This window comes from Hylobates moloch, unplaced genomic scaffold (genome assembly GCF_009828535.3).
Source record: "Hylobates moloch isolate HMO894 unplaced genomic scaffold, HMol_V3 SCAFFOLD_2, whole genome shotgun sequence".
Taxonomy (NCBI): domain Eukaryota; kingdom Metazoa; phylum Chordata; class Mammalia; order Primates; family Hylobatidae; genus Hylobates; species Hylobates moloch.
Window position 1 is genome coordinate 153,213,146 of NW_026652277.1, and position 16,565 is coordinate 153,229,710.

A 16,565-nucleotide genomic window follows, 5' to 3' on the forward strand; every position below is an offset into this window, starting at 1 on the left:
AAAGATTACGTGGGTAAAACAAAGGGTACAGGGGAAGCGCATGAGAGAAGAATGTTGGGTCAATGAGGAACATGCCTGTTAGGCTATGCTAAGGAACTGGAAAATTTTTTAATGGGCAATGGGTAAAGTCTTTTAAAAAATTAAGGCATTATGAAAGATAGTTATGGAAAGATAATTTTAAACACAGCAGAGACAGAGGACTTAGAGACTGAACACTGAGGTCAATAGCAACAATTTAAGCAAGGAGTAATAGGGCTTGAATTAAAGCAAACGCAATAGAGAGGATGTGACAAAATTGTGAGTCTTTCAGGAGGGAGAATTGGCAGACTTTAGTGCTAGTTAGATGTGAAAGAAGAGATGAACACTATTCTGAGTTTTCAGCTTGGGAGATGGTGGATAAGGATGCCATTAAAATATATGTAAGAGAAAGGAGTAAAACAAAATTTAAGGAGGTGGGTAAGTTTGGTTTTGGATTTGAGGTGGCAATGGGCCATTCAAATGGAAATGTGTAACAGGAAGTCAAATTCATAAAAAAGGTGTGCGCTAGAAGTCATTAGCATATCAGCAAGAGTCAAAGCTGGGAAAGGTAAGAGAAACTAGGATAAGCATATAAAACCAGGAGACGATCAACTAAAGAATCCTGGGGATAAAACATATAGACAATCGGCAGAGGAAAATAAATCAGAGAAAGACAATGGATAGAACTGGTCAGAGTAATAAAGAGAAGAGAAGTGGTTGTCAATGAAAACCATGAATTCAAAATATTTCAAGACTGGTCAATAATCAATTACTACAGTGTAGGCAAGCATAGTAGGAGTTAAACTGCCCAAATGGATTTAAAAATAGCAAGAAACTGCCAACCTCTTGAAGAAAGAAGTTTATGTAGCATGGTGGGAAAGAAAGCCAGAATAACTGGGCTGAAGTAAAGACAGTATGTGTAGAATACTCCTGATGGTGTAGAAAAAGAAAAACAATGGGCTAGCATAGAAGGCAGGAAGAACTGAAAATGATGTTTTTAAGATAAGGCAATTTGAGCATATTTCTTTGGTTTTTTTTTTTTGAGGCGGAGTCTCAATCTGTCGCCCAGGCTGGAGTGCAATGGCGCAATCTCGGCTCACTGCAACCTCCACCTCCCAGTTCAAGTGATTCTCTTGCCTCAGCCTCCGAAGTAGCTGGGACTACAGATGCACACCACCACACCCGGCTTATTTTTGTATTTTTAGTAGAGACAGGGTTTCACCATGTTGGCCAGGCTGATCTCGAACTCCTGACCTCCAGTGATCTGCCCACCTCGGCTTCCCAAAGTGCTGGGATTACAGGCATAAGCCACTGCGCCCGGCCCATTTGAGCATATTTCTAAGATGAGAGGACACAATCAATAGAGAGAAAGATATTAATCTGACTAGGAGATGTAATACAAATTTTCAGGGACTGAGATTAAAAGTACAGGTCAAATAACCTTTAAAAAGTCAGTCTCATGCCTCTTTGTTAAGAGATGGACAGAGATTAAAAATGGACATATCTATGGATATTAGGAGGGAAATCAGAAGGAAATATACGAAGTTCATGTCTGACTAAATTTCATCTAAATTGAAGACAGGGCCAGGTGCGGTGGCTCACGCCTGTAATCCCAGCATTTTGGGAGGCTGAGGCGGGCGGATCATGAGGTCAGGAGATCCAGACCATCCTGGCTAACATGGTGAAACCCCGTCTCTGCTAAAAATACAAAAAAAATTAGCCGGGCGAGGACGGCTGAGGCAGGAAAAGTGCCCGGGCGGACCGCATGACCGAACCACCACTCAGCTGACACGAGACCCTCAAATAAATAAATAAATAGAAGATAGTCATCTAATGAAGTGGGAAGACTGTGATTTACTGTAGAGAATGTTCATGGTAAGTTTGGATCTGCTGCTGCCAGAGGAAAAAGAAAAGGAAGCTGAGTAAAGTAAAAGGATTCCTCAGTAGAGATGACAGCTTAGGTGACATTAAGACTTACAAATCCAAAGTCACCCCTCAGCAAAGTTATGTATTTTTCTTTAGTATGGTCTGGCATTGGACAGAATGGCTGTGCTAAAAGAACAGATCAGATAGATTCTTGAGGATATTGTCAAAAAGGAGTAATAGTAGGTTCCCAGCATGATCAAGAAGGAAGTCAATTGTTACTAATTCTCATCTTTTTCATTTAAATAAAAACTAACCAATAATGATAACATCTTGGTTAGATATTTTATATAGAAAAGGAGGTTGGCAAGATCAGTAGAAGAAGTGGTCTGAACACTAAAAGCAACACGAAGTGTTAAGAGAGTAGAAGGCAGAAGTAAATGACAATGAATTCAGCATGGATCTCAACTGTTTACATGTCAGTTTCCTAGTGTGTGGAGAGAATAATGTCTGTCTACCTATAGCTGTAAGAATCAAATTAAGTGATGTATATAAAAGCACCTTGAAAACTAATAGTATTTTTAGAACACATTCAAGGTAGAACAAGCAACTAAAAAAAGTATAAATGAAACTTTAAAAGTTAGCTTTTAAAATGTTTTATTGTGATACTTATTAAATTGAAAAGGGATAAATTATTTTTAAGATAGATATTCTGAAAAATGTAAACGTTTAACCAATCTATAAAACTCTTAAAATATAAGGTACATATTTATTTCCTCTACTGTGATGTACTGAGCACCACTGGATTCTACCCTCTGCGAATTCAGCCAACAGTGAAGACAGTATCCCTGCCACCAAGAGCTTATGCTCTAGGAAAAATCTCAGGTGTTTAATAACCCCTAACCCCATCTCAAAGCATTAATCAGTTTACATAATGATCATTTAAAGATGGTGAGGACTAGAAATATTATATACTACATAAATAAAAGACATTTAAGAAAAATGTCTTTAAAAAGTGTTACTATAATTTATGGAATCAGTCTGCATAATGCATATTTATGACAGTCTCTTCTTGGGAAAATATGACTGGAGCATAAGAGTAGTTACATCAGTTTATATTCTCTTTGCTTTCCTTGACGGCAAACAGCATGCACATAAGTACTTCTCAAGGATACTAACCTGGCAGTGCCATCAGATGATGAAGTAAGGATGTAGCGATCATCTTTTGACCAGGAAAGATCATAAATGATATTGAGGTGGCCACACAATTCTCTCATGAAACGTCCAGAAGGAATTTCATATACTAATGAAAATATTTAGAAATTAGGTTTCCAGACAGAAGATCCTTAATCCAATAATATACAAATACATAATTTAATATTATTTAGACATAAGCAGTCTATTACAAAATTATAACCAGACATTTGCAGCATAAATTTCAAAATTTACTTAAGAATAATTTTTAATTTGCTTTACACAAAAATTCACATGCAAAATTATCAGTTATAATTTTGCTATAATTATCATTTTCATCTCTTTAAAGAAATCCCCTAAGAATCTTTAATAATAAATTTATCAGTTGAATAATAAATTTACATTGTAATTCACTTAAAATATTCTATAATTTGGGCTTTATTATTTTACCTGAAAATCAACTAAATGCCAACCAAAAATTTAATTATTTGAAGTAAAGAGAAATGTAAATTGTGCTATTGTCAAAAGTAAATTTTAATACTAAAATGAACAGGGACAGTAATCAGGGATAGTATGGGAAATAACAATGACTCAATAAGACACACAAAGCACTGTGGTATTTTACTATATGTTTAAACATACAATGAAATCTAAGATAATAACACGGAAAAACAAAGTTTCCAAGTCTCTGCTTCCATCTAGTGGTAAAAATCAATTGCCCTTTAAAATACTTAGCAGTTCAGAAATAACAGCAGTCCCCCCTTATGTGCAGTTTCACTTTCTGTAGTTTCAGTTACCCGCAGTCAACCATGGTCTGAAAATATTAAATGGAAAATTCCAGAAATAAATAACTCCTAAGTTTTAAAATGCACGTCATTCTGAGTAGTGTTATGAAATCTCGTGCCATCTAGCTCCATCTCTCCAGCATGTGAATTATCCTGTGTCCAATGTATCCATGCTGTAGATGCTGTCTATCAGAAACTCAGTAGCTGTCTCAGTTATCAGACTGGTTGTCACCCAGTGCTTTTGTTCAAGTAACCCTTATTTTATTTAACGGTCCCAAAGTGCAAGAGTAATAATGTTGGCAATTGGCATATGCCAAAGGGAAACCATAAAGTACTTCCTTTGACTGAAAAGGTGAAAGTTCTTGATTTAAAAAGGAAAGAAAAAAAAATCTTATGTTGAGGTTGCTAGGATCTACAGTAAAAATCTTCTATCCGTGAAATTGTGAAGAACGAAAAAGAGGTTGTGCTAGTTTTGCTGTCACACCTCAAATGACAAAAGTAATGGCCTTTAGTGCATGGTAAGTGCTTTGTTAAGATGGAAAAGACACAAATCTGTGGGTGGAAAGCATGAGCAGACATGTGTTTCCACTGATGGCAATCGGGCTCAGTACTACTTGAGGTTTCAGGCTTCCACTGAAGGTCTTAGAACATATCCCCTACGGAAAAAGAGGGACTACTGTACTTGTGAAATAGCAAAGTAAGAGTCTTAGAAAAAATCTCCTCCCCACAGAAGCAACAAGAACACTGGCAAAAACTGGCAAAAATCAACATTTTCAGAACTCTGAAAATTAAGCAAAGAGAAAAATGGCTGAATTTGGTAAGAACATTGAGCTTTATGGTGTTTTAACTTGCTATGTTCTCATTCCTGTCTCAAATTTTAAAGAAGCCTTAAAAACCAATAAAAATCAGGAGACTAGCAGCCACTGGATGGGGCAGAACAGGTCTGATGCTCCCTAAAAGCCCCATCCCCAAAGACTTCTCACTATTTGACAGTCTGACCCTCCAGGAAAGATCCACTGTCAGGGCCTGCCTTTATTCGACCTGGCTCAGAGCATGCTCTGGGAGGACAGCCCTAACCCTAAGGTGCATGTCAAAACAACCCGTGGCATCATTTAATATCAAGGCTGCAAGTGAGGCTAAGAAGAGGCTCACCAAAGAACTTAAAATAAAAACAAAAACAGGCTGGGTGTGGTGGCTCACGCCTGTAATCCCAGCACTTTGGGAGGCTGAGGCGGGCGGATCACGAGGTCAGGAGATCAAGACCATCCTGGCTAACACGGGGAAACCCCGTCTCTACTAAAAATACAAAAAATTAGCCCGGCGTAGTGGCGGGCGCCTGTAGTCCCAGCTACTCGGGAGGCTGAGGCAGGAGAATGGCGTGAACCCGGGAGGCAGAGCTTGCAGTGAGCCGAGATTGCGCCATTGCACTCCAGCCTGGGCCACAGAGCCAGACTCTGTCTCAAAAAAACAAAACAAAACAAAACAAAAGAAAACGAAACAAAAAACTGGGCATGAGATGTCCATAGGGGACACTGATAAACTCCAAAATATTCCTGGGTATCTAGAAGGATTCCCATGCATGTATGTGAAGGGAATACGCACAACCAAGAAAGATCTGAGAGGCTTTACCTCTCACTCAGGCTGACCTGAGGCAGCTCAGGACAAATAGAAAGTAAAGCTAAGGCAGAGCTGTAGATTGTCTACCGAAACATTGAAGGTATACCCCAACACACACAGAGTCCCTTGGCAAAGACCAGTAGACCTATCCACTCAAGTATTTAAAAATCTCTGTCCAACCACAACAGTGGTCTCTGACCACTAACTTAACCGAGCACAGACATATATGGTAACACAAGACAGAGAGTAAAGACTACAGAATTAGTCAAAAATCGCAAAGTTAACTGCAAAAATAATAAATCTTGGGTGGGTGTGAGGGGAGAAAGGGGGGCGTCTGATTTCCAGAGCTGCCACACTGTATTATTAAAACATCCAGTTTTCAACACAAAATTATGAAAAATGGAAAAAACAGGAAAAGAGTGGCCCATACACAGGGGAAAAAAGTCGTCCACATAGAAACTGAGGAAGCCTAGATGCTGGGCTTTCTCAACAAAGACTTTCAATCCACTATTATAAATATATTCAAAGATCTAAAGAACACTATGTCTAAAGAATTAAAGTGTGAAAAGGATTTCCCACCAAAAAGAGAGTATCAATAAAGAAAAAGATATGATTAAAAAAAAGTCCAACTAGAAATTTTACAGTTGAAAAGTACAATAACTGAAATAAATAATTCACTAGAGGGGTTCAAAAGCAGATCTAAACTGAAAGAATTACTAAATTTGACAATAGGTCAACTGAGATTATCCAGTCTGAAAAAAGCAGAAAAAGAATGAAGAAAAATAGAAAAGTTTCAGAGACTTGTGGGCCACCACCAAGAGTACCAACACAGGCATAATGGGACTCCCAGAAGAAGAAAGAGAAAAGGGCCAAACAGAACATTTCAAGAAATAATGACTGAACACTTCTCTGATTTGTGAAAAACATTGAGCTGCATATTCAACAAGTTAAAGGAATTCCAAGTAGACACATCATAATCAAATAGTCAAAAACCAAAGACAAAGATTCCTCTTCCTCCTCTATTTTTGAGATTTAAGCAGTATCTCAATCCACACAGCATTTTAAGCAAGTTTATTTAAGCATAAAGTAACATATTTATCACAGAAGCTTTTAAAACATAAAATCAGAATAAAATAATTATTTCACTATCCAAAAGAAATAAATTAGTAACTTAGGAGCATTTCCTAAGAACCTTTTTTCCCTCTACGTATGGGTTTTTGGTGAATTTTAAAAATAGCATAGTGGTAATCAAACAACACAAGTGATTTTTTATTTTTTAAATTTATTACTATTTCATGGGCAGCAATATCTACTTAATAAATGCCAATCAAGTCAATTATGAGTACCTGATGAGAAAAAAGGGAATCAACCAAGTAATAGCAAACTGTGTTAAGCTGAGAAAAGTTCAATAAGATCTAGTGTTTAGGGCAGATGCCCACAAGGAGCTGGCTACTTCTGCAGAGGAGAGCTGGTTTTATTACTGAGTCAGAAGTAAAGGAGAGAGTATTTAATGCTTCTAAGTCTAAAACAGTATGATAACGCTCACTTCAGAATGTTTCTAAAGCTACAGAAATAATTGCTTGGCCTCTCTGCTGACTTCTCTACCATAACGAGAAGTTTTCATCCAGGTACTCTTGAGTCAATTATTGGTATTCCACCACACAGCAAATCTGGAGGCTTTTGTAACTCAAATCATCACTGCTATCAACTAGCCACATTGGACTAATGTTCCCCATGAGATTTATTAATCCTTGTTTCCAAATTTCTATATTTAAAATACAAAATGTTTACAAAAATCCTCCTGCATGTTTTAAAAATAAATTTACCATCTTTCATTTGATCATTCTCATTCTACTTCTGAACAGTTATTGTATAGAAAAGTGTAAAATCATTATAAAAGAATTTTCTTTACTTGAAGAAATCCGTTTTCTTTAATTTAGTAGTACAAGGGATTACTCAAGTTAAGATTTCCATGAATTTAAAAAACTAAAGAATGTCCTCCACACAGACTACAATCAGATTAAACAGGTAGGATTATTACTCACAAATAATTGGATATCCATCCCGGCTGGCACAAGCTGCTGCTAATATTCTTCCATTGTGGGAGAAATCAAGACAAAAACATCCTCGTTCTCCTGCATTTAGTGAGAAGAGGTGTTTGTTTGGGATACGGCAAGCCTAAAAAACATACATTTAAAAAATATAAATTAGAAAACATTAAAAAGCAAAGGCTAGTTTTTAATTTCAATTACTGTAGTTCTTTTAAGTCCTTTTATGACGCAGAGAAAAACAAGTATGCAGAATGCTGAAAAACCATAGTAAATTACTTTGTAAAAAGAGAATGAGTGCCCATGAAATTTTTAAAGTGGATTTGTTCTTCATGTTTAAGTAGTACTTAATTCACCTAAATATAAATAGAAAAATTTCAGTATCTGATACTCTTAAAGCCGTCACTGCCACACTGCTTCTATATAGCTACTAAAAGAATGTATGTCACAGCCTTATTCTATGACAGCACTAGTAAGCCACTTTTGTTAAAGTCACAAGCTTTTTTTAAGACCACAAGTACCTACGGGGTCTAGCTTAAGCCAGAATGTATAAATGCTCATTCTCTCTCTGCCTATCTTAAAATAATCACCCTTTGTGGCTGCCTTCTAAAATGTATTTTCAAAGTAATCAATCGGCCCTTATTGGTCTCTCATTCATTATTACAATTTCTTCAAAATTTTAATGTTTTCACCCTCTTCTACCAGATGAAGCCCAAATTTTCTGGGTATTAATAGAATAGAAAATGTAGAAAATACCAGTTACGTTTATTTATCCTAATTCTATCTCTTCCAACCTTTCAGTGAGCCTTAGTTCTTCTGTTTCTTATAATTCAAAAAGTTGAATTAAACATATACTGGGCTCTTACTATATGCCATGAAAGTGGTACAAATGTCTTTGAATATATTCATCACAGCCACCCTATGAGTAGCTATTACTAGCTAACAGTAATCATTATTAGCTCTATATGGCTAAGAGGGATTATTCAAAGGGTCAAGCCTAGCTTAATGGACCTACTCAAAGACTGTTACTTTAAGGGCATGCTTTCTAGACAGGTACCAGGTTTTTCACAAATAGTACCAAGATCTGGCAGTTCCTCGGGAGACAGCATTATGACCGGCTACTAGGAATGTGAAAAATTCAAAAGAATTTGTTAAGTGTCAATCATGTACCAGACTCCATTCTACCCATCCTTTCTCTGCATTCTCCAGACTCCATGGTACCCATCTTTTCTCTGCATCCTCCATCCACATAATTAAGAAAAGGGAGAGGAGGGGAACAAGGGAACAAAAACTGAAAGAAATGTCAGGAGGCTTTATAACCACTTGCTGCTGCTCCTAGAGTAGGAAGTGTAGTTAACGAAAACTGTGCCCAATCACCTAGGCTGAAAACGAAAACATTGAAGCCACTATCATGTGCTTTGTATTATCAGGGTTTGACACTGTGCCATATCCAGAACAGACACTCAATGAAATTCTGATAATAACAATAAAGGTCCTCAAAAGCCTTGACTCTTTCCCCTCCTTTACTACCTTGTCAGTCACTAAATCACGCTGGTTCTTGCTTTCTGTCTCTCGTATTCATTAGACCCTCATTACCTCACACATCAATGACTGCCATCTAATTCTGATGTTACTACTTCAAGATCTCCCCATGCCACTGCCTGCATTAATTCATCCTCAAATACAATTGTTATTTTTCTCACTCACCCGAAAACCTTCCATTATTCCTCACATCTCTCACAATCAAGTATTAGGCTACCATTTGAGACACTCCACAATGTGGGCCTCATCCAGTACACTTTATCTCCTCTTTTACAAACTCTGGTTTCCAACCAGCTAAGCTTTCGAGTGCCTAATGAATACAACAGGTCCTTTCCCACTTATTTGCAACTTTGCCTTCATATGAAATACCCTTCTTTGCCCTTCTTTCACTCACCCCTACCTTGGGCATTCTAGTCTGTCTCAAGCTCCACTGTTGAATGAGCCCTTCTTCCACCATTGTAGTTCACAGTCTTCATATCTGCAATTCTCAAATGTTTTTAGTTTCGAGATGCTTTACATTCTTGAACATTTTTTTGGAGGCTATTTAGAGTTTTCATAAAAATAAAAATAACTTGCTAACTTTAAATGTCTAGCTTAATAAAATCTAGATTTTCGTAACTGCCTCTGCTCTTTTGTGATATCACGTTATTTAGCCTCTAGAAAATGCTAGTACATACTTGTAAGAGAATGAATCTGAATGAGACTAGCAACACCTTATGACTTCAAGAACCCCCTGAAAGGGCCTCAGAACTCCCAGAGGTCTCCAAACTACATTTTGAGAACTGCTGATCTGTACTATCATCTTTATACCTACATTTCCTCATTTCGTCAAGACTTCTCTGAAGCATATCTGAAAATAAACACTGTAACTGCTTTCTTTTCCCACCTAAACTGGAAGTTCCCCGAGGGCATAATCTAAGTGTTATTCTCTCCATATTATGCTTAAAGTATTCTAACTCAAAGTAATTTTAAAATGTATCTGTAAAATCGGCCTCAAAAAGAAAGTCAAATGTGATATAAAATATAGAAAATGAAGATGAATAAATAAGAATAGTAAGTTCTTATTTCTACATTAGATGTTTGAATAAATTAAGATTTTGGATAAATTTCATCTGGTAGCAGCTCATATGCATAAAATAAACCACTCCATTCTTTATAAAAACAAGTAAAACACTGCAAAATTGTATCAGCAATGCTTCTTGCCATTGCAAAAAATGCCAATCTAGTAAGAATACTTTAGCAAGAGCTTAAATTCTGCTCAGCTTGTGGTAGAAGTATACACAGGCACATATATCTATCAAAGTGTGATTCGGGAAGAAGCCAGGTGCTGTAAAGAATTTCATGAATCCATAAACATTAAGAGATACATGTCTTACATCAAAAAAAATTTTTTTTTTAATTTTTAATTTTTTTTTTTTTAAAGAGATGGGGTCTTATTCTGTCATCCAGGCTTAAGTGCAGTGGCACAATCATAGCTCACTGCAGCCTTGAATTCCTGGGCTCAATCTTCCTTCCTCAGCCTCCTGAGTAGCTGGTACTACAGGTGCATGCCACCATGCCCACCTAATTAAAAAAAATTTTTTTAAGAGGATAGGTCTTGCTGGCTGGGCAGGGTGACTCACGCCTGTAATCCCAGCAATTTGGGAGGCCAAGGCAGGCAGATCATGAAGTCAGGAGATCGAGACCATCCTGGCTAACATGGTGAAACCCCGTCTCTACTAAAAATACAAAAAATTAGCCGGGCATGGTGGCGGACACCTGTAGTCCCAGCTACTCGGGAGGCTGAGGCAGGGGAATGGCGTGAACCCGGGAAGCGGAGCTTGCAGTGAGCCGAGACTGCACCACTGCACTCCAGCCTGGGTGACAGAGCGAGTCTCTGACTCAAAAAAAAAAAAAAAAAAAAAAGAGAGAATGGGTCTTGCTATATTGCCCAGGCTAAAAATCTATGTTATCTGACTGCTGTTGTAGGCTGAATTGTGTCCTCTCTCCTCCCACTCACACCCCCACCCCTTGTCACTCAAATGAATATGCTAAAGCTCTAATCCCTAACACCTCAGAATGTAACAGTATTTGGAGATATGGTCTTTAAAGAGGTAATTACATTAAAATGAAATAATTATGGAAGAGTCCTAATCCAATAGGGGGAGAGACAACAGGGGCGTGCATGCACAAAGATCATGTGAAGAGGCAGCAAGAGGGCAGCCAACTGTAAGCCAAGGAGAAGCCTCAGAAGAAATCAACCCAGTCAGCACCTTGATCTTTGCTACGGACTGAATGCTATGTCCTCTCAAAAACCGTATGTTAAAGCTGTAATCCCCTATGTGATAGTATTTAGACGTGGGGGTCTTTGGGAGGTAATTTGGTCCTGAGAGTGAGAAGCTCATGAATCAGATTCTTGCCCTTATAAGAAAAGATGCGAGAAAGGTGATCTCTCTCTCCACCATGTGAAAATATAGCGAAGAGGAGGCTGGCTCCAAGTCAAAAAGGGGACCCTCACCAGGAACTAGGCTGGCTAGCATCTTGATCTTGGACTTCTCAGCCTCCAGAACTGTGAGAAATAAATGTCTGCTGTTTAAGCCACCCAGTCTGTGGTATTTTGTTATAGCAGCCCAAGCTAATACAATTGCCCAAGTGCCCAAAGAATGTAAGATAGTGCTTATATACACATGCTAGGCACTCTACTATTATTTGTCAAATTAATTAATGGAAAGGCAAAATTGTGGTTAAAAACAAGGATAAATAGCAAGCATTTTAAGTAGCAAGCTAGATATCCTAGGAGTTATTGGAGTTTTTAAGGTAATAAATAAACATCTAAATAAATCCACTATTATCAAACACTTCACCTGCCCAGGGAGTCGTTTCCACTTTATTACTTCCTTTGACTCTTCTAATCCAGGTTCTGTGTCTACTGAGCTTGACTCATGGTGACGTTCACAATGCACTGGTTTACCTTTTTCCTCCTGAAGAGCCATCATAGAGCGGTAAGATGGCTTTATCTAAATATGCATTAAAATATGAAAATTTATATATCATGTTCACCTTTTTCTTTTTCTAGCATATAATTTTTAAAATACTGAAACAAATAATATGAAAATATTTTCAAAATGTAATCCAGAAAAAAATTCTTTTATTTGTACACTATTCTAAATAAAATTAAAAAGCTGCTTAAAACTACAGTCCTATAATCAAAAAGCCTTAAACATTTTGGAGGAAAAATATGACTACAAAGGTTACATGAAATGATTTTAATAACTCTATCCTTTGTTTCTGCTTCTTCACCAATACTTATGAAGTTATGCCATGGCTCTGATATACTCTCATATCTCTGGCTTTAAAATCACAATACTAGTATCATAAAAATCTCAAGTTTTAAAAGTCCTCATTTCTCAAATAATAGATTTAACTCCATCTAAACCAATGCAAATCAGCCCTGTGGTGACAGTATATATCAGCTACAGGATGTGCAAATGACCTGAAAAATTAATGTCTTATAAGAAATAAGACAAAAGCAAAACTTTCTTATTTTAGGGCCAATTCTTTGCTAAGATTATTTATAATATTAATCTATGGAAAACAACAGCAGTAGAAACATTACATACTGATTATTTGAATAATATTGTGAAAAATGTGCCTAGAAATCAGGAGTCTGCAAACTGCGGCCCACACACCAAATCTGGCCTGCTACCTGTTTTTGTAAATAAACTTTTATTGGAACACATCACACCCATTTGTTTAGTTATGGCCTACATATGTCTATGTAGCTATTTTCACACTATAAAGGCAAAATTGACTGAAACTATACGGCCAAAGTCTAAAATATTTACTATCTGGCCCTTTACAGAAACTATTTTTCAACTCCTGCTTTAAATCAACCTTTTATCTTTAATTTTTGAAAATCAAATTATAACAAAACATTTTTCTTAATACTAAAAGCCACATTTCATATTTAAAATTCATTTGAGCATCTTTTAAATATCAGCTATTACAGGCTTAATATATAACCCCAGAAATCTATTAAAATTATTATTAGAGGCCTTATCTTTTTAGAAACAAAAAACATGTTATGTCACCATTTAATTTCAACACTAGATGATATACACTTATATGTACTATTAACTTACACAGTCTGGAACTTTCAGTCCTCTTACAGTTACGTACAGTGTCGATGGGTAACGATTTCTTGGACATTTTGACCACCATTCAAATGTCTCAACAACATTTAATTGGGATCGAGGCTTAGTAGGTGGGTAATACAGCTGCAAGCGAAGTTTTGAGTTGATGTTTGCATTTCCATTGGCTCCCAGAAGCTTAAAATAAGAATTCATATAAAATGTTACCTTCATTGAAAATAAATATATCCAATAAAGCAATAGCATAAAGTCAGAAACATTTTTAAAAAATTAATATGGCATGCTGAAATTTCCTAGTTTTACAAAGCAAAGAACATTACATAGTTAAGCACAGTTCCAGATCATTTTTGACAAAAGGTAACCCAAATGGCTTTTAAAATATTTTTCTGATAGCTCTCTTTTCACGTATACAATAATTTCAGACTGTTGGTACAGCATTTACACTACTGTGCCAGATTTCACAATGAACAAAGGAAGTGATCAATACATGTTTGAAATAATTATGGTAAAGACTAAACTGTATATTTACATAAGACAAATTTTCCATTTGTTTCATATCAGTATTTTTAATGGTTAAAATTTTATGTTTTAAATTTTTAAAAAGTTAAAATCATTTCAAGATAATTAAACTCATTCAAGCCATTTGTTACATTTTTTCAGTATTTTAGTGTACCTTCTTTCAAAGGTCTATTTTTAAAACCCTATTAAACAAAACTTATGTTTAAGCTAATTAAATGGAGGGTTTTTTTTTTTTTGGGGGGGGGACAGAATCTCGCTCTGTTATCCAGGCCGGAGTGCAGTGGTGAAATCTCGGTTCACTGCAACTTCCACCTCCTCTGGGTTCAAGTGATTCTTGTGCCTCAGCCTCCCGAGTAGCCAGGATTACAGGTGCATACCACCACACTTGGCTGATTTTTGTGTTTTTAGTATAGTCAGAGGTTTTGCCATGTTGGTCAGGCTGGTCTTTAACTCCTGGCCTCAGGTGATCTGCCCACCTCGGCCTCCCAAAGTGTTGGGATTACAGGTGTGAGCCACCACACCTGGCCCTAAATGAAAATTTTTACGAGAAAAATAAAAATCTTACCAACTCAGAATATGTTCTCTTTCATTAGACCATGACTCAAAATAGGAAATGAAACGTCTTTCTAACCTTTATGTCCTCTACAAATTAGGAGCAGAAAGACAGTTTGAACCCTTTGCAACAGTTCATACAAAACATGAAGTATCTTAAATTAGAAGAATAAGCACTGAGTGCAGGGAATGTATTTAACAACTGTTACTTGTAGACTCATATAACTTAATATCTTAAATTAGAAGAATAGGCACTAAGTGCAGGGAACACATTTAACAAATGTTACTTGTAGACTTATGTAACGTGGAAAGTAAAAAAAAACAGAGTCAAGAAAGACTCTAAGATAGTATTGTCCAAGAGAGCTTTCTATAATGATGTATGGAATACTCTAACCAATTTGTGCTAACCAATACGGAATCCACATGTGGCTACCCTGCACTTGAAGTACAGCTAGCACAGATGTGAAACTAAATTTTTAATTATATTTAATTTGAATTCAAACAGCCATGTGACTTGTAGCTACCAAAACAGTGTAACTCTAAGTTCGTAAATCTGGGAGAGTGGACAGATGGTGGTACCACCACTTGAAGTAGCAGAGAGAGTAGCATGGATACTCAGTTTGGGGGAATCTGACATATCTGTAAGTCATCCAAGCTGAAATGTCCAGCAGGTGACTGAATTTACAAATCTGAAGCACAGGTGAGAAAAGTGGTTCCAAGAAAAGTGGATTAAAGATGAAACCATGAGTAGGACTGATATTAAGGAGGTAGGCAGAAGACCATGAAGGAAACTGAAAGAATGGTATAAGAAAAATTAGGAGAGGATGGTGTCAAGAAAACCAAGGTAACAGAGTTTCAAGAGTGTGATATGTTAAATGCATAGATGTGACAAAATAACTAAAAAATGTTCAATACATTTGGCGAATAGAAATCACTAGTGATTTGGTTGGAGAAGCTTTAGTGGCCGAGGCAAAATTCAGAACGTTGTTCAGGAATGATGAGTTCAGGAATGATGCATCAACAAGGAAAAAAAGATGGCAAAATACAGCCCATCTTTTCCCCTACCCCTTTAGGAAAGAACGTAAAGACAATGGAGGTTATAAGCTGAGTGGGTGACATTGTGATTAGTGTCAAATGACATACAGGGGTAAAGAACCATTCCAAATTGAGTAGTAGATATGTTCAGTCATTAAATCATAAGCACACGAGACTCCCTTCATAGACTCTCCTACAGCTCCCCAAAGCTTATCATGGTGATTTTAAAAAGACATTCCCCAGCTTCTAAATCATACTTTCCATAGATTGTTTTAATTTAAACAGGCAATTTAGTTTACATTAATATGTTGCTTAGCATGAGTAAACAACTAAAATTCAGCCAAGACCCTGTCGTTATGGTTATAAATTGTATAATGTAGAGCTCAAATAAATAAGGCTTTACTACTTTTTAGTTTAAAAGAATAGCCACATATATGTACTAAAAGAACTGAAAGTACCTGAGAATCTAAGGCATAGCTGAGAATTAGGATAAAGTCTCATTTGAACTACTGTAATAACTTAACAATTATCCAAGACATCCCTCGTACCAACAGGATAGGTAATAAAAGATTTAAATTTTAATTGTCTTCATGCCACTTCCCTTTTTTTCCTTTTTTTTTTTTTGAGATGGAGTCTCACTCTGTCACCCAGGCTGGAGTGCAGTGGTGCAATCACGGGTCACTACAACTTCCATTCCCCGTGTTCAAGCAATCCTCCCCACTCAGCCTCCCGAGTAGCTGGGATTACAGGTGCACACCACCACACCTGGCAAATTTTTGTATTTTTAGTAGAGACAGGGTTTCACCATATTGGCCAGGCTGGGCTCAAACTCCTGACCTCAAGTGATTGGCCCACCTCACCTCCCAGCGTGCTGGGATTACAGGCGTCAGCTACTGCATCTGTCATGCCACTTTCTTGAAGATGAATTTTATCCTTGCCACTCTTTCCATCATCAATGATTAATTCCCTCAACATATATTCACCAAGCACTTTCTATGTGACATTAATATGCTGGCAGCTGGTGATATTATAGCATGGAGTTTCAAGAGAGTGATATATTAAATGCAAAAAGATCTAGTAAAATAAGGACTAAAAATGTTCAACATATTTACCCAAAAGAAGTCATTGGTGACTCTAAAAAGCTTACAGTCTAATGAAAAAGACAGATAAGTGTTAGAAGACGTGAGGCACATAGAATACTCTTTCTGGGGGGGTGAGGATGGGTAAGAATTCTTGACTGCTATTTTTGCCAATGGCATAAG

The 16,565-nt window shown here is 36.9% G+C and overlaps 1 protein-coding gene across 12 annotated transcripts in view; it reads right to left on the reverse strand.

Annotated features, from left to right (window-relative positions):
* Window positions 1-16,565, reverse strand: part of AHI1 (Abelson helper integration site 1) — a 220,199-nt gene that overhangs the window by 162,141 nt on the left and 41,493 nt on the right. For all 12 annotated transcript variants that reach the window (XR_009212506.1, XM_032159628.2, XM_032159584.2 and 9 more), the window contains 4 exons: window positions 13,189-13,374; window positions 11,911-12,063; window positions 7,523-7,655; window positions 3,061-3,184 (listed from right to left, as the gene is read on the reverse strand). Coding sequence is in view for 11 of the 12 variants with exons in the window: in XM_032159628.2 (XP_032015519.1) it covers window positions 3,061-3,184; window positions 7,523-7,655; window positions 11,911-12,063; window positions 13,189-13,374 (596 nt within the window). In the remaining variant the exon portion in view is untranslated. The remainder of the gene's footprint in view (window positions 1-3,060; window positions 3,185-7,522; window positions 7,656-11,910; window positions 12,064-13,188; window positions 13,375-16,565) is intronic.